Source organism: Spea bombifrons, chromosome 2 (assembly GCF_027358695.1).
Source record: "Spea bombifrons isolate aSpeBom1 chromosome 2, aSpeBom1.2.pri, whole genome shotgun sequence".
Classification (NCBI taxonomy): Eukaryota; Metazoa; Chordata; class Amphibia; order Anura; family Pelobatidae; genus Spea; species Spea bombifrons.
The window spans coordinates 3,059,226-3,082,810 of NC_071088.1; the positions used below are offsets into that span (position 1 = coordinate 3,059,226).

A 23,585-nucleotide genomic window follows, 5' to 3' on the forward strand; every position below is an offset into this window, starting at 1 on the left:
ATGTACATACAGGACACGGAGCCTGCGACCGCACCGTGTGTTCACAGAACCTCCGCCTGGGACTTAAGTAACATCCAAGACAATCGAGGAAAAACCTTCGGGGACAAAACACAAATTCTACAGATATGGGACAAAAACAAGCCAAACGTGCCACTGAATGCCGCCAACCGGCCAGGATTTAAACCACGTGGACTGCAGCCTGGCGAGTCCTGACCCCGAGCCACCGGCGGCCCCCGGGATAGTCTGTCTGTTACACTGCAGCGGAAGACCAAGAGAAAAATAATTGGTTTTTGCATAAGGCCTGTGCTAACGTCTCACGCGGCTACAAACCCATCGGGTAACGAGCCGTCAGCAGAGACAGCAACACGTTTACAACACGCTTAATACAGAACCGTAACACGAGGACAGGGAGCGGCGGGGAGAATCGGGCCAGAACACAACTGCTACACAATGAATGCGATAAAGTGCTTAACGACCGAGGCATGAACGAGTGGAAGCTGCCATGGTTCATATACACTCAGAGACACGCGCTCACACCGGCCCAGCGGGATCACAGCCATGGGGGCCGCTTCCACCAAACGAGACCTATGTACCGAAACACAGCCCTCCGGTGCCCTAACACTGCAGGCTATCCGGGGGGTCTTACTCGAGAGGCACTTGTGTTCACGTAGAGAATATTAAACCAGCACCGCTGGACCTTTGGTAAATCTGGAGCCGGAACAGGCTGGCAGCTCGACCGATAATAAAGATCGGCGTCGATCTCAGACACCGGAGCCCAAAACCCCAATTCAGAGAGAACGTCTGGGACAGTTAAATGTTCGGAGAGCGGGAACTTCTACGACACGACGGATGTTTTGTGTAAAAACGCTGGAAATCCGCAAGGAGAGGGACAAAGAACACCAAATAACGACAAAAACTGACATCATATTTCCACAGTGTTTTAGTGCAAATGACTTAGATTATATATCGAGAGAAATAAATGTATCTAGAGTTTGGAATGGTGGACGAGTAACATAACCGGTTGGAAGAAAATAATAATAAAAAAAACATTATGATCCGAGGGGAAAGGGTAAATTTTGGTGGGGTTTTGTATGTGAGCAGCCCCCGGTATATATAAATTACCTACGATTATAATGATCAGGAAAAAAATATATATATATATTTTTACATAGTTTGATTATAAAAAAAAACAAAAAAAAAAGCTACTATAAGGTGCGTTAAAATATTTATATATATATATATATGATATATATTATATGTATGTATATAATATGATATATATTATATATATATGTAGTGTCCATGTCTGCAAAGCAAATTAACGGGAGGGCGAGTATTTTTGAAGATCGCATCAAATGGCAAAGCTGTAGCTTCATACCGGCTCAATAAAATCATGGCAAATACACCGCAAACTATAAAATAACCATCACCTTGATCTGTAAATGAAATAAATTAATAAAACAATTTAAAAAGCTGCGGCTCTCCTTGGATTTGCCGGCGATATCGGAGACCATGAACAGAAAGCCAAGCAAATCGGACCTTTAGAGACAACACGGAACGTTCTCGATCTAAACAAAAAAGTTTTTTTTAATGACTTCATACAGCGGAGCTGGAATCGTGGCCCAGAATATGGCTTATGTTATGAGCCGGCCGGTTAGACGACTGCTTAGAAGATTCCGAGTTTGAAGCGTGAGAGATGGAGAGGAGTGGAGACATGGCTGAGCCCTCTGCCGGGAGGGCCGTGGCGATCTCCGGAAACAGAGAAGTCAGGTTGAAGTTGGACAGGTGGGACGGGTTAGTCATGTGCATCGGCGTCATGTCCGGAAGAAGGGGGAACGTGGTCTGCGAGAAGCCGACGGGCCGCGGAGGAGACAGGATGGATCCAAAGCGGTTGTTTAATCCGGCGCCGCTGGGTTTTTCTGTGCTAGGGTTCGGAAACATTTGGTTGGAGAAGTAAGGGATCGTGATGTCGTTGGCCAAGCTCGGATGTGCCGGGGAGTAAGAAGGATAGAAGGATGGAAGGGTGTTCTGGGGATCAACAGGGATTAAGGCCGGGGTGCGGGTGGCAGCAGCCTGCGTGACAGGGGGGATGAAAGACGGGTTCGCATTTATTGGCGGGTTCATTGACCCTTCAGGAATAAAAGGGAATCCAAAGTTCTGGGTCAGCGAGTGCTGGTCCGCGGTGGGGTTGTCACTGGTTACTTGAGGGCCGTCTGGCATGAAGCGAACGATGCCGGTCCTCTTTTCATTGATGGACTGCTGGCGCCCGATAATCATACTGCCAGGGCCAGCGAGGGGAAGGTGGGGGAGGGTGGGATCGAACACATTGCCGTGTCTTTGGTTCCCGGGCCGATTTCTTTCAGACTGGCGGGCTTTAGAGTCCGCTTCTTCTTGTAAAGGATGCCTCGAGCGTTGGGCTATTGGAGGATTCCCGTGTCGAACGGTCTGTCGCTGGTCAACGTTTCCATGGGCGCCCGGTTGATGGGGTATGGATGGATGAACCACTCCGTGCATGTTAATGGACACCTGAATATTCAAATGGTTCTTTGACCCGTGGCTGTCCGTCTGCCGCATGACATTTGACTTCTGCATCGAGGAATGGGGGCTCGTGTTCCTGCCTTGAATATCTCCCGAAGAAGAGGAGAACGGGATGCTTAAAGAATTATTTCTAGAGGTCACCTGTCCCATAGCCAGGTCGCAGCTCTCCCGGCCTGGCCCATCGTTATCTCTTCGGAGATGGATAGAGTCACGCGCCGGAGGGCAGCTGTACTCGATGCCGGAGGATGGATTATACTGCGACCGCTGATGACCCGGTATGGATCTCTGACTCGAGCCGATCTGCTCTCCGATGAGCGGGGTTAGCAGACTCTGCATAAAGCTTTGGTGACACAAATTTTCGTTCTCCCGGATCTGTACAGCGTTTGTGATCGGTACTTCTTGCACCGGCTGATATGGTAAGTGTTTTTGCCGATCCATGGCCGAATTGGGATTTTGACTAATCCTATAGGCTTGTGACTGCATACCCCTCATGGAAGAGACTGGATTAACTTCGTTATTTCTTGAGGTCTGTCCCTCAAAGCCTCCCGATTGCTGTTGGTTGGAGTTGCCCGTCTTAAACGTCTGACAATCGGGGAGATGCTGACCGTCGTTCACAGGATGGTCCATGGCCATGCGGCTCTGCATGTTATGAACAGATAGACTTTTATTTCGGGAAACATCCATGTACTTTCTCATTTCAAGCTGGTCGGGCAGCCTTTGAGCGGCAATGCCCATTCTCTGCTCAGAACTCGACGAGCTCTTGCCGATGAGGGCTTCGGCGGAATAACTAGAAACTCTGTTTCTCTCCTGCCTATGCGGGGCGCAAGTCATGTTTGTGGGCCTGGAAACAATACTGGCCTGAGAAACCATCTGCTGCTCTAAAGACCTCGAGGTCATGAGTCTTTGGACTTGGCTGTGGCCGGTCAAATGTTCCGAAGACACGACCGGCCCCTGTGGTCTGTTGCTGACGTCTTGCTGATGCTGGTGAAGGATTTCCTGGTTTACGAGGGCCTGCGGGTGATGGGTCCGGCCCTGTCCGTTGTTTTCACAGGTCTTATCTACCTGCGAAGACCCGAAGTGAGGAGCCATCTGCTGCTGGATCTGCTGGTGGTGGCCGTGCTGCTGGCCGCCCTTTTGTCGATTTTGGTCGGAAAGCTGATGTTTCTGCTGTAAAGACAACCGCGTGGCCTGTCCGCTCGGCACCGTCCCCCGCTTCTTTTGCATCTGCGCGTCGTGCTGGATGAGTCTTTGCTGTTGCACGTTATGGGACTGCGAGTGGATACCGCTGTCCGCGTGCGCGACGTGGTGCTGCTGATACAAGTGGTGCTGCTCTCGTAAAAGGCCGCTCTGATGCTGCTGCTGCTGCTGCTTCAGGTACGGGTTGCTGTTATGTAAGTGGGATACCTGCTGGTTAGCTGTGAGCTGCGGCAAAGGCTGGAGATGCTGGGTGCTCAGCTGTCCTTGTTCTGAAACGGCAGGCTGAGAACTGCAACGCATGTCCGTCTGTCTCAGGTTTGTGTTTACAAAGCTATTGGGTGGGAAGAGGGTAGAGAGCCCATCTACGTGGCTTTGGCTACTGGAGGAGACGGTTGGGGTGGCATTTGTAGGGACTCGGCACACCAACATGTTGTTTTGCTCTGAAAGGCTGTCCTGTAAGCTTTCGTGGCGAGCGTGAGGCTGACACTGCTTTTGGCGCTTGGCTGCGGAAAGCAACCCATCCTCGTGGGCGCAGCGCTTGCTGGCCTCTTTCCTACCCTCGTCGTGCTTTAACAGGGAGTCCGAGGCCTGGGTCACTTGCATGACGGTGGCCCGTAAGGTCTGTAGCTGCTCCGGAGAGTAACCAGACAACGCCGAGGACTGGTTTTCGTAGGTGTTGCTACCTGTATTAGAGGCTGTAGAAAGGCCAACTTGATCAGACGGCTGTGAAACATTCGCGCAGCTGGTGGCGGAGTGGTTGACATCGGACTGATGTATTAAATTATTTATACTGAGACTGGTGCCGGTTTGGGAAAGAGACGTTGATATTTGCAGAGAGAGATTTGCGCTGTTGATTCCCACGGGACAATTTTTCTCCTCCAACCGAACGCCACCGGGAAGAGGCGCGCAACCAACAGGGTTAAAACAGTTGGCCACCGTCGGAACTTGAACAAGGTTTTCCTTTGTCGATTGGGACTTGTACGGGTGTCTACAGTCGCCCGATAAAACTTCACACTCGATATCCCTTGAAACCGCGCGTCCGGCCTCTGTCTGAAGCCTCGCGCTCCCTTTTGTCACGGCTTCTTGGTCAAAGATAACGCTGGCAGCCACAGCCACAATGTCGCTCTGTTCCGCAAACGCAGAACCATTAAACGAAGGCACCGCTGTCACGATAACGTCTTCTCTGCTCGTATCCGGCAACATAGATGCCACCGAAAAATTCCGGCTACTCCCGGAGCTTGTGGACAGAGGAGAGTCCGTCTGTCTGTTAACGCAAGCACTGCTGACGGCGACCTCGTGTTCGGACACGCATGGCTGCGCGGAGTGGCCACTCGAGGTGTTCAAAAGCAGAACATCCGAGCCGATCTGCTCGGTAGACTGAATTTCTTTCGACTTTGCTTTTCTGTTTAGCAGCTCCGAGCCGGCAGCTTCCTTACCGTCTAATTTTAGAGAAGATGGAGAACTCTCTTTTGGATCATCTGACAAAATCTGTACTTCCAGCAGATGAGTAGCCGTTAAACTCGGAGGATCCGCTTCAGCAAGGCAGGGTTTATGAACAGCAGCATCAGAAGCTTCAGCTGTCTGCGAGGTGGTTTGATCCTGCGATAAGCCAACCGCCACAGAGCCCTGAACAAGATTACCGGCGGGTGTCACGGGGGAATCGCTGGTCGGAGTGCAAGTATTAAAGACCTCCGCTGCCTTGGAATGGGGTATTTGTTCTTCTCCGCTTACGCACGTTTCTGCACTTGGAAACTCCGTGGAAAACTGCTCTTCAGTAAGCATGATGGCTTCCTCGCTGGGGTTTAATACCATCAAAGGTCCTGTTTCACCAACCATCATGTTATTAGAATGACCACCTGAAGCATCAAGCTTGTCGGGTTCACCATTAGTCGACGTTACTAGCCCGGCAGTATCTCCTGCCTGCGTGGGGTTCTCAGAACTTGGCTGCTGCTTTGAAGTTTCCCCGATCAAAGAATCGGATTTAACGGACACAACAGGCTCTTTCTTGGCAGCTGTCTTTTTAACGCTGGGCTTCTTAGGTGCCTTTTTGGCTTTGATGTTCGATGGTGTCGCTCCGACAGGCTTTACGGGAAGGAGCTTTGTAGGAGTAGAGGGCAGAGGTAACGCTTGTGAGCTAGCGGTGGTCGCTGCAGAAACACCGGCTCCAGCTACAGAGATGCAATTAACCGGCGCAGAAGCCCCCGTTAAAGAAACCGTTGGAGGGTTCACTGAGAATTGCACGCAGCTTTGCCCTGCCATCTGGGAGATGCTTTGACTGAGGTTGGCCAAAGCACCAAAGGCGTTGAGAGCCACGTTAGTGTTGGGATCTTCGCTGGTAGTCGGTTGGATGATTTGCATCGGGGCTTGGTTGGAAGTACCGGCTGAAGGAGTTACCGGCTGCAATGCAAACAAATGTCCGTTCAGAGAAATTGTTGGCGTCTGCTGGTTCGACGCGCTCGTAGACACAGGGCATGGCTGCACGGTGCTGGACGGTACAGACGTGGGTCTGGGTAATATATGAACAAGGTGCTTTCCTCCAACCGTCTGCGGCGTGACAGAATGCTGCACGGTGTTTGACGTACAGACTGCAGGATTGCTTGTATTAAGAGGCAACACGACAGACGGTGCTGGCTGAGCAGACATGACAGGGAGCTGGGTTTGGTTAGTAGGCGCTTGAATAATAACGATCTGCTGCCCCATCGCTGGCTTGGAAACTTCCGCACGTAGGACAGGTGGACAAGGAGCTGGTGTCGGAGGCTGAAGGAATATGATGTTTTGGTTACCCGGAGCAGGGTTGATCGCAGGGCCGATAGGCTGCGCCACCTGAATGACTTGCACCGGAGGATTAAGCGGAAGAATATTTGCCGTTGCTTGTGGTTGGGGTATTAAAGACTGAACTGGTACCTGCTGGCAAGAAGGCATTTTTACCATTACTTGCTCCACAGGCTTGGCTTCTGAAGCCAGAAAGCTATTTAAGTTTATGCAAGCCGTTGCCTGCCTATTTAAGACATCCTTGGATAACGTCTGTTGGTCGGTTAACAGCATAGGGATGACCGTGGAGGACGTCTGACTCAAAGGCTGAACGGTGTTCCCTGCCACCTGCAACGTCGTCCATGTGGTTTGGGTGTTTCCATCGGAGGAGATCCTGGTTAAGCTGCTTATGTTTTTCTGCTCAGAAGCAGATAAAGAACTGGAAAGGGACCAGCTACTCTCCAGAGGGGCGGCAGTCAACGTGACCACAGCCGATGACGTCAGAAACTCACCCGGGGGTGAATTTTCTAAGGACGCGACGGTTATTACAGGAACGGGCTCAGCGTTGGTGCTTGCGAGCATTTCTTTTACAGCATCTTTCACAGTTTCAACGCAGCCAGGGGGGTCCGAACTCTGTCCTTGCGCAAGGTTTTGAGCCTCTTGTAAACTTATGTCAGCCGCAGGGACCGGTGGCACTTCAGAAGACAGGAGCGAGGAGCTGGGTGGAAAGCTGGTAGAGGGCAGCGCAGAAGTCCTTGGCAAGTCTTGCTGTTGTCCAGAAAGATTAGCCGCGCCGTTTTCTGCTTGCGATGTTTGGGTGGAAGAGCAGTGTAACTGGCCTGCAAAACCAGCGAGGAAAGAAGAAGAAGATTGGGAACTTGCTGCAAAAGGACCGCTCTGTTCACCTTTAGACGCAGGGATGTCGTTATTGCTCGGAGCTTGGGCAGTTACGGGAAGACACAGAGGTGGGTGCAGCCCGGACGTGGTCGCAATCACAGCGTTTGCCTGCCAGGGTTTATTTCCTAAAGGGTACCCTCCGGAGACAGTAACGGGCGTCACCAAACTGCAAGTCCTTTGCACGGGCACAACGTTCGCCGTTTGCTTTTGCAGATTCTGTCCCACGTTAAACGTGATCCCGTGCATGGCGGGGCCGTGGTTAGAAGAACTCAGCTGGGTGCCGTTCAAGCAGAGGGGAAGTTTCTGGACCGGCTCAGCAACGACGAAGGAAGCCTTGGCATTTCTCATTTTCCCTTTCCAATGCAGCGTCGGGTCATCGTACAGGCAGATATCGTTGCTCTTCAGCAGTTCTATGTAGCGAGCGTTTTCTTTCTGGATGTCTGCCAGTTGCTTCCTAAGTCGTCTTATCTCACAAGCTGCAGATACAAAATCAGAACAAAGCTCTAGAACGGATGTTTTATTTCTTTATTATTTCTTTAGTAATTTAGCCTGGTTTTTAGATCCTATTCTTCTTTAACCCAACACTAGTGCATTACTATTAGATGACATGCTATGTAGGAATCCTTTTAAACAGGGCTCACCTTGTTCTTTGTCACCTCCGTTAAGAAGGAGCTCATCGTTTTGTCTCTTGAGCTCTGTGATGTACTTGAACGCCTGCTCCAAGATCATATTTTTACTCTGGAGGTGAAGAAACAAAGCATCAACCAGACAATGAGGAGGACAGCGATGGCTACTAACATAGTCCCCGTCCCCTCAAGCCCTACAGGATTATGTTTCCTACATCAACTAACATCAGAAAGGCCTGGAGTGGTAACATGCAGTGGATAACCTGAGCACACAGTCAGAGAATTACTGAGCGAGATCCCTTTGTAACGCTGAAAAACCGCCACTCGTTTAACAGGGAAATTGTTAAATCCCTGTATTTCCACCTTTTTTGATTAGGTTAATCAAATTTACAATCAGACAGACAGAATCTAAGAACAATAAGGTGCGGTGGGTAATCCCTAAAGCTCACAAATGTAATTGTTTAATGGGGAATCTGCTCTTCTTATATTCCTGGGAAATTAGGAAATCAGACATTTAAGTTGGGATTCTGTAAACCAATTCTCTATTTAGATATTATGCCGATATCACTTCTCAAGCGAGGGAACCAACGCCAGAAGGAATCCTTCTTGTAACTTAGCCTTAGGCATATTTCATCAAAACTTACCGTATGATGAGCCAGTTTTAATGAGATCTGAGTGAATAGCTAAACATACCTGCTTCAATGCTGGCGAACAAGGTATGAGATCCCCAATGCGACTTATGCCAGAGTTTATCTTTTTCTTCCTATGTCTCTCCACTGTAGCAGCGTTCACACGATGGGAGTATGGGATAAAAGAGAGAAAAAAAGTTATTTTATGTTCCCAACAAAGAACAAAAATTCACCACACAGAACAGGTACCGGAAACATTACGTTCTTGTCTTATATCCTTATGAATTTCTCATAAATCCTTGCATGGAGATCCAAGTGCTTGTGCCGAGACTCCAGAATTTATCACCACTGGGGCATGGCTTGGGGTCGGGTGCCAATAACCAACATACAGTAGTACATTGTTAGTGAATACGATAATTACTGGTGTCCACAAAAGCCTAGCGCAATCAGGAAATAATCACAATATATGATTGACTGGCTATTTCTAGGAACTTAGTTGTGCGATTATCCAGATGCTGGGGTTTAGAACATTCTCTAACAATATAATGAATTTGCGTATGTGTTTAAAGGCCCCGTATGTGTGCGGGGAGGGGGTCTCGGTAGATAGCCTGAAACTCTTGGAGTTGGAGCTGGCTTGTAGTTGGTATACAGGCATGCGCGGCACTGCACAGGCGGCACTTTTGTCCATATGCATCTCCCCCTATGCATGGGGGGGACAAATGCACCTTTGCTGGAAGTTCACATACGACCGGTTACCAATACATTATGTGACTGATATTTAAATTGGTATAAATTTACAGTTTCAGCACATCGGTAGCTGACAGGATCACCGCAGCCATTACAGCGGTCAGACTTAGATCTTTCGTCTATGGAGGATCACACTCACCCTCATTGTGACTCTCTCTATTTTTCTTCCTATAAAAAAATGAACACATTTTAGACAATAGAAAAAAACGGGGAAAAAAACAAAAAACACCCAACAAGGGTCGGCAACTTTTCACGTACCTGTGCCGCGTCTTCGTAAGAGTCTCGTTCTGAGTCATTTCCGGCATTCTTACGCACGGAGACAGCTAACCAAGAAGACACATAATCAGAAACCAATAATAATAATCTATGAATTATACACAAGCTAATATAACCGCTGTGCATGCGCCGCCAACTGCACCAGCTAGACCCCCCCGGCAGGTGTCTGCAAACACATCAGTGCACGCAGCGAAGTACGCTTTACATGATCTGTTTGCACTCGGAAAATCCTACTCACCTCCAATGCTGGGCCTGGGAGTATCCGGACGTCTCTATACTCAGATTCAGCAGGTCCCCGGCGGCCGCCTCGTACGGTGCTAACAGAAAAGTCTCCCCATACTTCATTCTACTGCACGGGAAACGAGGAGGAAAAAACAAAAACAACATATATCAGGAATTCACATAAACGCAGCACAAATTCAGCAAAAGGGGACACTGAATGGCAGAGGTAACCGGGCGGGTAACCGGGTGTCAGTCCGGTATCTTCTATTCTCTGGGACAATTTGTGTTTAAAATACCAAAAAAGTGCAATAAAAAAAGCACCAGTGTGAACTAAACACAACTCACGGGAAGATGTGGCCCCTCAGCGGCACTTTGTACAGGAGCATATTTTGTTTTTTTGGTGCTAAACACTAGGTTTTATTTCACGCGGTTCCATCCAAGAAGCCAGATACCACATTCAGATGATTATTTACGGGAAGCGCTAATAAAGTCCTGCTTCCGGAGGCTCTCAGAAGTCGGCACGGAAGTTTCTGGGCGATTAGGACACCAAAACCCAACGTATTTTATAAAACTGTTGTTTCGAAACAGAAAATGACACGCTATCTTTAAAAGGCTATTTTTAAGCGACCCGTGTAATAAAAATAAATGGTAAGACTTCTGCCCAAAAGGTATTGTATGTTTATTGACAGGGGTGCTGCAGTTTCACCTCAATAACTTAACTTAAATCTCAATAGATTAATGAACCCGCATTACTGATTAAAACCACTGATTTGCGTATTCTCAGCCTTCACGCCGTATCCTAGCGGGCCGGACTCGGACGCACCTTCACTAAAACGATGCAGGACTGCCATGCAATGCCACGCAGCCTAGAATAAACCGGCCCCCCACTAGGGACCTCGTCAGGATCAAACACACTGCGAATGCTGCTTTGTATCAGGGAATGATGAGGAAGTGAACTGCACACAGAGCGCTAATGCAGCGAGACAACATCCAACGCGCAAGCAACTCCGCATCGGAGCGTCTCAAGAACAAGAGGTACTTGGTGAACGCCTTGGTTTCCAAGCAACAGCACTAACTTCTTCGGAGCGCCAGAGAAACTTCTGTAGAAACCGAACGTTTCTTAAAAGTCTGCGTTGCTTTGTTTGATTAACCCTTTAGAGGAAAGAATACAGTAATAATTGTAGATTGTAAGCTCACAAGCCGAGGCCTTTTTACCCAACGTTTCGGTTCGTCTGTTGGTTCTAGTTTTGTCAGACCCTTTGAATGTAGGGACTGTAAGGAGCGCTGCAGGAATTGTTGGCGGTATAGAAAAAAACTATTTTTTTTTAATAATTGGGTTTATCGAGAACCCCCTTCCTGAGCTCAGAAACAGCCCCCGGCCCGCGTGGCAACGCGTCGCGTACCCATCCTCTGAAGCGAGATAATAAATAAACACGCACCTCGCAGATCCGGGATTAGCTTTCAGAGCGAGCCGTTCAGCTCCAGCCGGTAGATGACGGCAGAGACCCGGTCAGAAGAAGTCCTTTCATTACAGACGCCCGTCACACCGACGCTGCAAACAATAACAAAGGGTTAATAAGCAGCACGGAGTAGTGTCGGCGTGCGTCACAGTGTTCTACACAATAAGTGTCGGGACGGAGCTGTGTAACGGGAGTGATGACAGCGCAGTGTCGTTCAGGGTAGTGTCAAAGTTGTTATTTTACCGCCGGTTTATAGCGTCAGCGTTATTTGGGGGAGTGTCAGTGTTGAGTCGTGTAGTGTAAGTGTTGTGTAGTATTATTAGGGTAATGTCAGTGTTGTGTGGTGTTGGTGTTATTGGGGTAATGTTAGTGTTATTAGGGTAATGTCAGTGTTGTGTGGTGTTGTGTTAGTGTTATTAGGGTAATGTTAGTGTTGTGTAGTGTTAGTGTTATCAGGGTAATGTTAGTGTTGTGTAGTGTTAGTGTTATTGGGGTAATGTCAGTGTTGTGTTAGCAGGGTAATGTTAGTGTTGTGTAGTGTTAGTGTTATCAGGGTAATGTTAGTGTTGTGTAGTGTTAGTGTTATTGGGGTAATGTCAGTGTTGTGTTAGCAGGGTAATGTTAGTGTTGTGTAGTGTTAGTGTTATCAGGGTAATGTTAGTGTTGTGTAGTGTTACTGTTATTGAGGTAATGTCAGTGTTAGCAGGGTATTGTTAGTGTTGTGTAGTGTTAGTGTTATTGTGGTAATGTCAGTGTTGTGTTCTGTAGTGTTATTGGGGTAATGTTAGTGTTGTGTAGTGTTAGTAGGGTAATGTTAGTGTTGTGTAGGGTTAGTGTTATTAGGGTAATGTCAGTGTTGTGTGGTGTGGTGTTGTGTTAGTGTTATTAGGGTAATGTCAGTGTTGTGTTAGTGTTATTAGGGTAATGTTATTGTTGTGTAGTGTTAGTGTTATTAGGGTAATGTTAGTGTTGTGTAGTGTTAGTGTTATTGTGGTAATGTCAGTGTTGTGTTCTGTTGTGTTATTGGGGTAATGTTAGTGTTGTGTAGTGTTAGCAGGGTAATGTTAGTGTTGTGTAGGGTTAGTGTTATTAGGGTAATGTATATGCTGTGTGGTGTGGTGTTGTGTTAGTATTATTGGGGTAATGTCAGTGTTGTGTTCTGTAGTGTTATTGGGGTAATGTCAGTGTTGTGTTGTGTTAGTAGGGTAATGTCACTGTGTTGTGTGGTGTTGTGTTAGTGTTATTGGGGTAATGTCAGTGTTGTGTTGTGTAGTGTTAGTAGGGTAATGTCAGTGTTGTGTAGTGTTAGTGTTATTAGGGTAATGTTACTGTGCAGAGCTTGTGATATGCTGTGTGGTGCAGTGTAATGCCTGTGTTGTGTCGTGCAGTACCATGCTATGTAGTGTCGTGTCGTGCTGTGTGGTGTTATGCTGTAGTGTTATGGTGCAGTGCCGTGTGGTGTTATGTTGTGTGTTGTCATGCTGTGTTGTGTGGTGCAGTGTCGTGTAGTGTTATGTTGTGTGGTGTCGTACAGTTGCTGACCCCGGCCGGCTCACCTCTTCATGTCTGCAGGCTGTCCTGTGGGGGCCACACTGTGTGACAGTCGTTATGAGGCTCCGCGGCGGCCGCTGGATCCGGGAGTCTCGGTGTTGCCTCAGCCCGGCCAGATACTGCCCCCCCCCGCTCTCAGGTCACTTCGGTTCACTCTCCACAGCCCTCCCCACCTGCAGCACGTGACCGGCCCGCACGCAGGCGCCCCAACTCAGGCTGCAGAATGGCGCCAAGGACCCCTAAGCACGGAAAGCAAACCGCGCATGCGTACTGTGTCCGCACGAACCAGAGCCCGGAACGAACGCTTTGCGCACGCGCTGAGGTACCTGCCAACCAGCACCTCCCAAGGCGGAAGTGCCGTGACCTGGCAGAGCTCCAAACACCGGAGACCGCCACAAGAGGTGTGAGAACGTTTACCTTCGGTTTTCTATATTAAATACCTTGCTATAGTGTGCTCCTGCTGATATGGGCGAACCAATAATTGTAATTAATCGTATTTTCTGAGAAGTTAGGTGTAGAAGAGAGACACATTTAAAGTTTAATTCAAAGAAGCAAAAAAAAAAAAAAGACCAGAATCTAACACTAGAGGGTCAGAGGTCAAATCGAAGACCAGACCAACGATTAAGGTTTAAGTCTTTACAGGAGTAACGGGCGACTAGACGGGGGCCGATCTGCCAGCAGGTTCTATGCTACCATTTCATTTTTCCATATTGAGATATATGTATTATATAAAAACACAAATTGGCCTTAAAACGACGTTTCATTTCAAAGAATCAAGCGAGGTTAGAAAGCGAATGCTAAAAAGAAATTTGATTTTATTTAAAGACTATTCCAGACTAATAGAAGCCACTCAACTCTCTCAAACAAAAGGAAAAACATGTCGAAAAGCTAAGAGAAATCCATACGGCGCCCCCCTCCCCCTCCCAACACCTTTTACTTTTAGGATCTCCGCAAATGGGGAAAACATTTCAGAGTTCAGCCCGACAGAGTGTGTGACAGACGGCGTACGGCGCTCGCAAGAAGCGTATCATTTTATTTATTATTTGTATTTTGGAAGTGGAGAAGGAAGAAGAGATAGAAGTGTACGGGGCGAGTTAACTCGACGGGTCTCTTCCCGGATTTGGCGGCGAGCGAGTGCGAGAAGTGTCTGTGGGGTTCCCTCTCAGTTTTGCGCGTCCGTGTTCTGGCCGGGAGACGAGACCTTCAGGTTTTTCTGCAGAACGTGGGCGTCCGCGGGCTCTATCCTCTTGTAATAATTTTTCTTGGTTTCGATGATCTCAAAGCCAAACTTTCTGTAGAAGTCTATGGCGGATTCGTTGCTGATCTGGACGTGCCTAAAATAATCCAAAAAAGGAAAATGCTGTGAAAAAAAAAGTAGTACTGGCGGTAAAATAAATTAAATATAATAATGTAAGCAAAATTAACACTTGTTAAAAATATTAATACATACATTACACGAGGGAATCATGGGAAAGATAGATTTATATATATTTATATATATATATATATATATATATATATATATATATATATATATATATATATATATATATATATAAAACAAAGGATAAACAAACAGCAAAGTTGTAACTGAAGGAATGTGATATTGTGGTCTGGCTCAGTGAGTCATGGTTTGACTGGTTAACTAGTCACACTAACTAGTCCATTAACTTTCAAGACCAACAGGTTCTTACTCATATCCACAAGCATCTAAATCATCCAAGACCCTTGGTGTATCGATCACTCTTTACATGCCGTCTCCGCCGCGAGACGAGTTCAGGTATTTGTGCAATGTTGGCATAAAGCACTCTACAAACTTCCAGTAAAAAGTGTGGGGTCACTTAGAAATCTTGTTTATGAAAGAAAAGCAAATTTTGTCCATTTTAAGTAACATGATATTGATCAGAAATCCAGCGCAGACGGGGTTAATGCTGTAAATGACCATTGTAGCTGGAAACGGCTGATTTTTAATAGAATATCTTCATAGGCATAGAGGCCCTTTATCCCTCCCATCACTCCTGTGTTCCCATGGCCCTTTATCACTCCCATCACTCCTGTGTTCCCATGGCCCTTTATCACTCCCATCACTCCTGTGTGATGGCCCTTTATCACTCCCATCACTCCTGTGTTCCAATGGCCCTTTATCACTCCCATCACTCCTGTGTTCCCATGGCCCTTTATCACTCCCATCACTCCTGTGTTCCCATGGCCCTTTATCACTCCCATCACTCCTGTGTGATGGCCCTTTATCACTCCCATCACTCCTGTGTTCCAATGGCCCTTTATCACTCCCATCACTCCTGTGTTCCCATGGCCCTTTATCACTCCCATCACTCCTGTGTGATGGCCCTTTATCACTCCCATCGCTCCTGTGTCCCAATGGCCCTTTATCACTCCCATCACTCCTGTGTGATGGCACGTTGTGTTCGCTGATCCAAGTTTAAGTTTAAAAGGTTTTTGTAATTATGTTACAGCCAGAAATGTCCTTGTTTCCCAAGAAAACAGCTGAGTGACCCCAAACCTTTTAACGGCAGATAACCCTGGGAGGTTTCTACGGACAGGCTCAAGGCGGGAAGATATTTTCATCATTTATTTTATATTATTATGTAGAGGAGCCGTGATCTTACAGATAGATGTTGTCGAAGGTGCCGTCTTTTTCACAAATGTTCAAGACGTGGTTCAACATTTTTGTTCCTGTTGAGACAAAAAAAAAAACAAGAGCGTGCAAATATATGCTCTCTTATATCTCCCAAACAGTGACACCGAGGGGCCGGGGCGAGCGCGAGGGGCTGCCATTATAGCGCTTTAGTACTCCTCGGCACGCCGGGGGGGGGGGGTGTGAACCCACCGCTCTTACCTATTCCTAGCCTGCGATACGGAGCCAGACAGCCTAGAGTCATGATGTAGAGCCGCTTCTGGTTCTGCGAATGGTCGACTCGGCAGCACACGGCACCCACTGCGATGTCGTTGAAATATGCTGCGGGTAGGAAGGAAAACAAGGAGTCAGGAAACGTAACAAGAAAGTTATCTGCGTGGCATAAAAAGGCAGCAGCGCTCGGCCGCAATAAAGCCAACTTCCAGCAAATTACTTGAAACCTAAAAAGCTTCCTTTAAAAAAAAAAAAAAAGCAATGGTTTCTATATGTAAGCTAAGCTGTTTTTGTCACTTTACTAAGAGGGTAGTAGATAAGTGGAACAGCCTCCCAGCAGAAGTGACAGAAGCCTGTATCCCGCGTTGTGTCGTGACTTGTTTCGGGGGCAGGGTGCGCTCGGCGTGTTACACGCATGCAGTCTGACAGTAAGGAGCTCCTCACCGAGTTTAGCGAGCTCCCCGACCTCCAACACATCCTTGTAGAACTTGTCATTGTAGCTCACGGGAAAGATCACCTGGTTCAACCGCTTCAGCTGCTTTATGTTATGCGGCGTCACGTCTCCCAACTCGATTCGGCTACTGGAACAAAGGAGAAGGCAATGAAATATCACGCGGCGGACATCGGGACTCGGCACTGATGGATCCGCGACGGGCGACGCATGCTTTAGGCGATACGCTAAACCCCTGACATTTCATCATGTTGCCACGGGCGACGGAAAGCCAACGTTATTCTATAGGATTCCACATATAGTATAGATACGGGTGCCGAAGGGGGGGGGGCAGTCTGAAAACCCCAACGAAGGAGAGGAGAAAAATCAAACACAAGCCGTGGCGTCAAACAAGCAACCCCCCCCCCGCGGCCCCCCTGTGCTGGCCGATGGGGAAATTACCCGATAATATAACCCCCCGAGTGAATACGTGCATGCAATACAAAGCTAAGGAATAAAGGTGGTAATAGCAAACTATTTTATAACCACTGTGAAGTTTCCAATGTACAGAATCCCTGGTTTCCATGGCAACTGCTCCACATTTACAGTCTGAATTGTCCATCGGGCTCTCGTGAAACCCCCCCCGTCTCACCTCGATGTACATTACCCCCGCGGGGGATATAATATATGATGGTGGGTCTGCCTATTACCCCCGCGGGGGATATATGATGGTGGGTCTGCTTATTACCCCCGCCGGGGATATATGATGGTGGGTCTGCTTATTACCCCCCCGGGGGATATATGACAGGGGAACTGTCTGAAAGGCCGTGTAGTCGGTGAATCCGAGCGGGTTAAAGGGCTGTCTGGCATCCCCCCGGCTTCTGTCTGCCAGCGTCTAAATGCGGAGCTCGGGAGAAGTATTTCATACTCGCCAGATTCCTGCAAGGACCGGATTACTCACAGCTATAAATACCCCCCCGACCACAGCGAGCAGGAACGCGCTGCCCTCAGACAGATCCCTTCGCGGGTCCCTCCATCAAGTTATTTTTACCGCTATCTCTGTACTAAGTTTAACCAGCAGGTCCTTATCAATCAAAGCCGGGCAAAAAAATCAGCTGCGAGGAGTCACAAACAAGTCTTTCTATATAAATAAAAAAAGGTGGTAGATAAGTGGAACAGCCTCACTGCAGAGGTGGTAGAGGCTAATACAGCGAGGGAATGTAAACACATACAATACAGGCACGCGGCTCCTGAATCTAAGACGAGACGAATGAAAGTGGCCGCGCACCCACCATACGACGGCTGGAGTGTCTTATCTTCTGTAACCGCGCACGGCGTGGGTGGGAGATAAATCTTCGTGCCTCGCGGGGTCTTCAATGAGAATAACCAACCTGTAAAGGCAGCCGATTCTGCGTTGCTATAGAAACTACAACTGGGATTCGTTCTACGACCCGTGCAGGCGATAGAGCCCCAGCCGCCCACATGCCACGGCCAAGCCCGCGCTTTTCTCCCGCCCCATTGTGTTCAGGTTCCATTTTTCAGGGAACGCTTAAGTGTCACATGATGCAAAAGCCAGACAGGGACAGGCCGTTGCCATGGAAACAGAGTTATGCGGGCGGTCTGCTACAGTGTAACAGCGTGGGAAGTGTCAGAAATGTTACTTGTGTGTGGAACAGCCCTTCAGGCCCCGCTATCATGTGGCCCTTAACCCTTTCATTACCGTCAAGCAATGCCCTGGCAGGTCTAACCCCCGCGCCTATGGAGAATAGATTAAAGCCAGCTGCCTGGCGCCTGCATTTTACTAGCACCGTGTCTCGCACAGCTCTCTGCCTTATTGCCCCCCCTACCTCCCCCCACTCCCAGCACAGGCATCAGGGGCCACCCGCCGGACCTCGAGCGCTGCCACCCGCTGCTCTTTATACGCTTTGTGTTAAATCGCATCGCCCGGAGATCACACATCATTACGGCGGGAGGATATATCGGCCCTCTAGCCCTAGGATGGCTGCGTGAGAAATATATGGGACGCTGGGGTCTGACATCACGCGTGTAGCGCCTCCAAAACCCCAAATATAACCAGATGTCTGAAACGGAGTATAACCACCCAAAAGCCTCCGGCTCAGCATTCACTAACCGGCAGAATCCAAAGGGTTAAATCCCTCTTAGTTTCCATTCTAACCTATGTTGGTTCTCTGTGCGCTGCGAGACCCCCGACCTCATCACGCGAGACCCCCGACCTCATCAACAGGACGCAGGCCCCTGGTGTACAGTATCGTCCCCCAAACAGCTGGCTTCGTCTACCCAATCGCATCGCAGAGAAATGATGTCATAGCTCGGCGCTCAGACCGTCAGGATGCAGGGAGCGCGGCATATTTTTGTTTTATATAGCGCCATCATATTCCGTAGCGCTGTACACCGGGTAAACGGGACATAAGGAGTATATAACAAACAAGGGGATAGACAGAAGCGACCAGACGGCTGAACGCGACCGGCCCGCCGGCAAACACTCCGTGAGCGAGCGCTAAACCAAAGAGACACGGAGAAGTCGGCCGATGGAAATATCCCAAACATCTGATTTAAGATCCGATTATTCACATTTTTCACCTTTAAAATGTAAGGAAAACCTAAATCTTAAATTACCAGGGAATATAAATTGCTCAAATCCTTACTTTCTAAAAGCGCAAAAACGGCTGATTTCTTTACTAAAGAGGAAAGCGTGTCTCGCACATCTCTCTGCCTTGTTGCCCTCCTTTCTCCCCAGTGCGGCCATCAGGGGGCCACTCGCCGGATCTCTAGCGGTGCCGAGTTCAACGCGGGACGCTCACCGCGAACGTAAAGAGACAGCCTGGCCGTGACATTTACTCACCAGTCCCATTCATATATATTATTTAGAAGCAGACAGGGTGACGGCCCCGTCCCCTCGGACCCAGCAGAGCGGGGCACCCCGGCAGGGGCAACAATACAGCAAGCGGCCCCCGGCAGGGGCTCTTATCCACCGTCACATTCTATGTTTCTGTTACAGTCTGACACCAAGGGAGATGAAGACGCTCCCCGCGGCTCCCAAATATTTTATATCCGCAACCCGGGAAGCCACTAAAACACACAAGTGTAACACGGCTCCTACACGCAACACGCGAACATACAGCGCAGACACCGGCCGGACGCTTTACCCGGAGCCGGCCTGCAGGATAACCTCCGAGGGGCCGTGTAATAAATCGTAAAAGCTTTATGTGTTTGACGCCGATTAGAGACGGCGCTCGATTTTAGCGCCATTACAACCAACAGCAAGAAGAATCGCTCAGGGCATTATCTGCAACGCTGCGCCGACTGATACACCGACCGCAAACGGGAGCGGCCGGGTCGCCGATTTAACTATACATTGTACCGGGCCGCTCAAATACACACCTTACCATACATCATACAGAGGGTCAGCCCCCCGATCTAACTATACATTATACAGGGGGCCAGCTCGCTGATTTCACCATACATTATACAGGGGGCTGGTCACTGATTTATCTATACATTATACAGGGGCAACTCACTGATTTATCTATACATTATACAGGGGAGGCTCATTGATTTATCTATACATTATACAGGGGCGGCTCGCTGATTTAACTATACATTATACAGGTGGCCGGCTCGCTGATTTAACTATACATTATACAGGTGGCCGGCTCGCTGATTTATCTATACATTATACAGGGGGCCGGTCACTGATTTATCTATACATCATACAGGTGGCCGGCTCACTGATTTATCTATACATTATACAGGGGCCGGTCACTGATTTATCTATACATTATACAGGGGAGGCTCATTGATTTATCTATACATTATACAGGGGCGGCTCGCTGATTTAACTATACATTATACAGGTGGCCGGCTCGCTGATTTAACTATACATTATACAGGTGGCCGGCTCGCTGATTTATCTATACATTATACAGGGGGCCGGTCACTGATTTATCTATACATTATACAGGTGGCCGGCTCGCTGATTTATCTATACATTATACAGGGGGCCGGTCACTGATTTATCTATACATTACACAGGTGGCCGGCTCACTGATTTATCTATACATTATACAGGGGCCGGTCACTGATTTATCTATACATTATACAGGGACCAGCTCAAGGATTTATCTATACATTATACAGGGGCCGGCTCACTGATTTATCTATACATTATACAGGGGGCCGGCTCGCTGATCTATCTATACATTATACAGGGGCCGGCTCACTGATTTATCTATACATTATACAGGGGGCCGGATCGATGATTCAACTATACATTATACAGGGCCCGGCTCACTGATTTAACTATACATTATACAGGGGGCCGGCTCACTGATTTATATATACATTATACAGGGCCCGGCTCACTGGTTTAACTATACATTATACAGGGCCCGGCTCACGCATAACGTGGTGTTAGATGGAGGTTCCGCTCAGACTCTTTAGTGAATACATGTGCGCGTCGGCGTGTTCTGTGTCACTCATAGTGCGTGACAGTGTGCGGTGCGGGCGGCGCGTGCGGAGGTCTGTTACGTTGCCTAGCGTAATGTCAGTGTCGTGTGGTCCCTGCCACCCCTGTTGGCTCACCCCTTCATGTCTGCAGGCTGTCCTGTGGGGGCCACACTGTGTGACAGTCGTTCTGAGGTTCCGCGGCGGCCGCTGGATCCGGGGGTCTCGGTGCTGCCCCAGCCCGGGCAGATAATGCCCCCCGCTCTCAGGTCACTTCGGCTCACACTCGCAACTGCCCTCCCCACCTGCAACACGTGACCGGCCCGCACGCACGCGCTTCAACTCTGCCTGCCGAATGGCGCCAAGGCCCCGAGCCGGGAGAACGACTGCGCATGCACACTGTACCCGCCAATCAGAGACCGCCTAAGCCCGGAAAGCACACACCGCGCGTGCGTATGGTAAGATGCGCACGCGCAGAGCGCCTGCCACCCAGCAACGCCCATGGAGGAATTGCTGTGGCCGCGCAGAGCTCAAAACGCCCGAGAAAACGAGCACAGCAAGAAGGAAAGCATCGCTTCTGATTCTAAACAGGCGCTCGCTCTGTAAAGCGTATATTTTTTAATGCAGAACTGTTTCTAAACGCAAACAAGAGTAGCGCTTGCAATACAGACTGCTTTAGAGTTGCATAGTTTCTCTTGCGTTTGGATCTCCGTGTCCCGCCAATCACCAGCGTCCATCCTGAAGAGATTGGCTCCTGTATCGCTTTACGGCTGCCAAACACATTCTGCCGGGCGAGTGTCACAGAGCTAACGGTCAGCTGTTGATTTGCTTTGCATGTCATTGGAGTTATTTTTAATGACGTCATAGCCCCACCTAGCCATTCTATTAAATACTTTCCTTCCCCATGAAACCAGTGACACTTTCATTAAACGTCTGTTTATATCTGACGAGGTTTCCTTTCACATTCATATTTATTATCTATAAATCATGAAGCGTCACAAACTGTCCCAGATCGTTCCACATACATGGGATGGGTATGTGGCTATCCTGGATACAGAGGGGTGGTAGATATGTGGAACGGTCTCTCAGCAGAAGTGGTAGAGGGTAATATAGCGACATACGTCCCAACATTTCAAAATGTGAAGACGGACGCACCTTTTTGTAAATCGCAATGTCGCGCTCGCATCTTAAAACACGCTTCATTTGCATCAGCATATTAAAAATATCCAACACATTGAACTGAATTCCCACGAGGCTCAGCCAGACATACTTCTTCCATGATGCTGGCTGAGCATCATGGGAAGTGCAGTTAACAATAGATAAAGCTGCAGATGTTAGCTGTGGACTACAATTCCCATGATGCTCAGCCAGGTGTCCACCATGACTAGGCATCACGGGAGTTGTAATTGACAACTAACACCTGTCATATCGTCTGCTTCCATGATGCTGGCTGAGCATCATGGGAAGTGCAATCAGTAAAGCTGAAGATGTTAGCTCAGCTGTGAACTACAATTCCCATGATTCTCAGTCAGACAGGTGTCCACCGTGATGCTGGCTGGGAATCATTAGAAGAGTAGTTCACAGCAACAGAGGTTATTTTTTTAATTATCAGGACAGTTGGGGGCATGTAAACACGCACGAGATATAGGGCATATAGCTCCTGAATCTAGATAAGTGGAACAGCCTCCCAGCTGAGGTGGTAGAGGGTAATACAGCGAGGGGATTAAACATGCATGGGATAGACATACGGCTCCTGAATCTAAGACGAGACCAACGACTGATTAAGGTTTGAGTCTTTACAGCAGGAGAAACGGGCAGCGTAAGGATCTGAGTGAGATTGCCAAGTTTTTATGGTGAGATGACGGGGTCAGAACATCTCCAAAACTTGTAGGGGGTTCCCAGAGAAAAGTGGTCCAAGGAAGGAAAAGCGGTGATGGGGGGCCGAGGCTGATTGATGCGGGGGGGGGAGTGAAGGCCGCTGGAGCTCAAACTGCTGAAAAAGTTACTGCCGGTTCTGATAGAAAGGAGTCAGAACACGCAGAGCATCGCAGTTTGTTGTGTACGGGGGGCTGTGGGTCCGCAGAGCAGTCAGGGAGCCCACGCTGACCCCCGTCTGCTTTCGAAAACGCCTACAATGGGCGATATAAGATCTGGAACGCGGAGCAACGGAAGAAGGCGGCCGGTCTGATGGGCGTCTAAGAAGAGATTCCGTTAAAAATAGTCATTTACAGCATTAACCCCATCTGTGCTGGATTTCTAATCCATTTCATGTTTTTTTATGGGAAAATGTGCTTTTCTTTCAAAAACAAGGACATTTCTGAGTGAACCCAAACTTTTGACCGGTGGCGTGCATATATATTTTAGCGAGAGGTATCGGTAAGAGGGAGGGGGTTCTGGTCAGACCTCGCTTAGAGTAGTGGGTACAGTTCTGGAGATCCCATCCGCATAAGGATATTTACATTCTAGAAAGAGTTTAGAGGAAGCGACTAAAATGGGGAATGGTTTACAGGATAAAAAAGATCAGGAAAGACTGAGGGATCTCAAAATGTCCAGTTCTGGGGAGAGAAGAGAGAGAGGGGGAGAAATATAGAGAGGGGGGGGGTGGGAGAGACATTGAAATACATAAAGGGATTTAATAAAGGACGGGAGGGAATTTATTTTAAAAGGAGGAGAAAATCACAACAAGAGACCGGAATCTAACGCTTTACAGAGAAGATGGTAGATAAGTGGAACAGCCTCCCAGCAGAAATGGTAGAGGTGATGTCAGCGGCAGTCCTGGCCAGGGTAGAGGCCGGGAAGCCGGAGCCCACAAGTTCCCAGGTATGCCTATAACCTGCAATTTCATTACTGCAGGGTAACCGTTCCGTACATTTCGGAGCACGCTCCACCCCCCGCCTCACCTCCCGCTTCACGTTCCGGTTCTAAAGA

At 48.5% G+C, this 23,585-nt stretch overlaps 2 protein-coding genes across 4 annotated transcripts; both read right to left on the bottom strand.

Moving 5' to 3' along the window:
- Window positions 1-1,501: 1,501 nt before the first annotated feature.
- USF3 (upstream transcription factor family member 3) lies at window positions 1,502-13,085 on the bottom strand. 2 transcript variants are annotated; one of them, XM_053455295.1, is made up of 8 exons: window positions 12,900-13,085; window positions 11,323-11,435; window positions 9,900-10,007; window positions 9,644-9,708; window positions 9,525-9,553; window positions 8,703-8,785; window positions 8,025-8,121; window positions 1,502-7,859 (listed from the first exon to the last, which is right to left on the bottom strand). In XM_053455295.1, exons 4-8 carry the CDS (start codon window positions 9,688-9,690, stop codon window positions 1,597-1,599), a joined length of 6,519 nt encoding a protein of 2,172 aa, XP_053311270.1. In that variant the 5' UTR covers window positions 9,691-9,708; window positions 9,900-10,007; window positions 11,323-11,435; window positions 12,900-13,085; the 3' UTR covers window positions 1,502-1,596. The 2 variants fall into 2 exon arrangements, with proteins under 2 accessions (XP_053311270.1, XP_053311269.1); XM_053455294.1 differs by having other exon boundaries at window positions 9,900-10,010.
- Window positions 13,086-13,677: 592 nt separating this feature from the next.
- On the bottom strand, window positions 13,678-21,017 carry NAA50 (N-alpha-acetyltransferase 50, NatE catalytic subunit). 2 transcript variants are annotated; one of them, XM_053455305.1, is made up of 5 exons: window positions 20,796-21,017; window positions 16,208-16,341; window positions 15,752-15,871; window positions 15,522-15,588; window positions 13,678-14,228 (listed from the first exon to the last, which is right to left on the bottom strand). In XM_053455305.1, the coding sequence occupies exons 1-5, from the start codon at window positions 20,801-20,803 to the stop codon at window positions 14,057-14,059; spliced, it is 501 nt and encodes a 166-aa protein (XP_053311280.1). In that variant the 5' UTR covers window positions 20,804-21,017; the 3' UTR covers window positions 13,678-14,056. The 2 variants fall into 2 exon arrangements, with proteins under 2 accessions (XP_053311280.1, XP_053311279.1); XM_053455304.1 differs by having other exon boundaries at window positions 16,208-16,344; window positions 20,796-21,016.
- Between the last annotated feature and the right edge of the window lie 2,568 nt (window positions 21,018-23,585).

Bases quoted from the DNA above. Each gene is read 5' to 3' on its own strand.
- USF3 (XM_053455295.1), bottom strand. From the start codon at position 9,690: ATGCCGGAAATGACTCAGAACGAGACTCTTACGAAGACGCGGCACAG. The intron at 8,122-8,702 runs GTATGTTTAGCT...CTTCACCTCCAG, and splicing joins GTTCGCCAGCATTGAAGCAG to AGTAAAAATATGATCTTGGA. The intron at 7,860-8,024 runs GTGAGCCCTGTT...TTGTATCTGCAG, and splicing joins CGGAGGTGACAAAGAACAAG to CTTGTGAGATAAGACGACTT.
- NAA50 (XM_053455304.1), bottom strand. The intron at 15,589-15,751 runs GTAAGAGCGGTG...TTGTCTCAACAG, and splicing joins GTATCGCAGGCTAGGAATAG to GAACAAAAATGTTGAACCAC. The intron at 14,229-15,521 runs GTAAGATCACGG...GGATTATTTTAG, and splicing joins ACCTTCGACAACATCTATCT to GCACGTCCAGATCAGCAACG.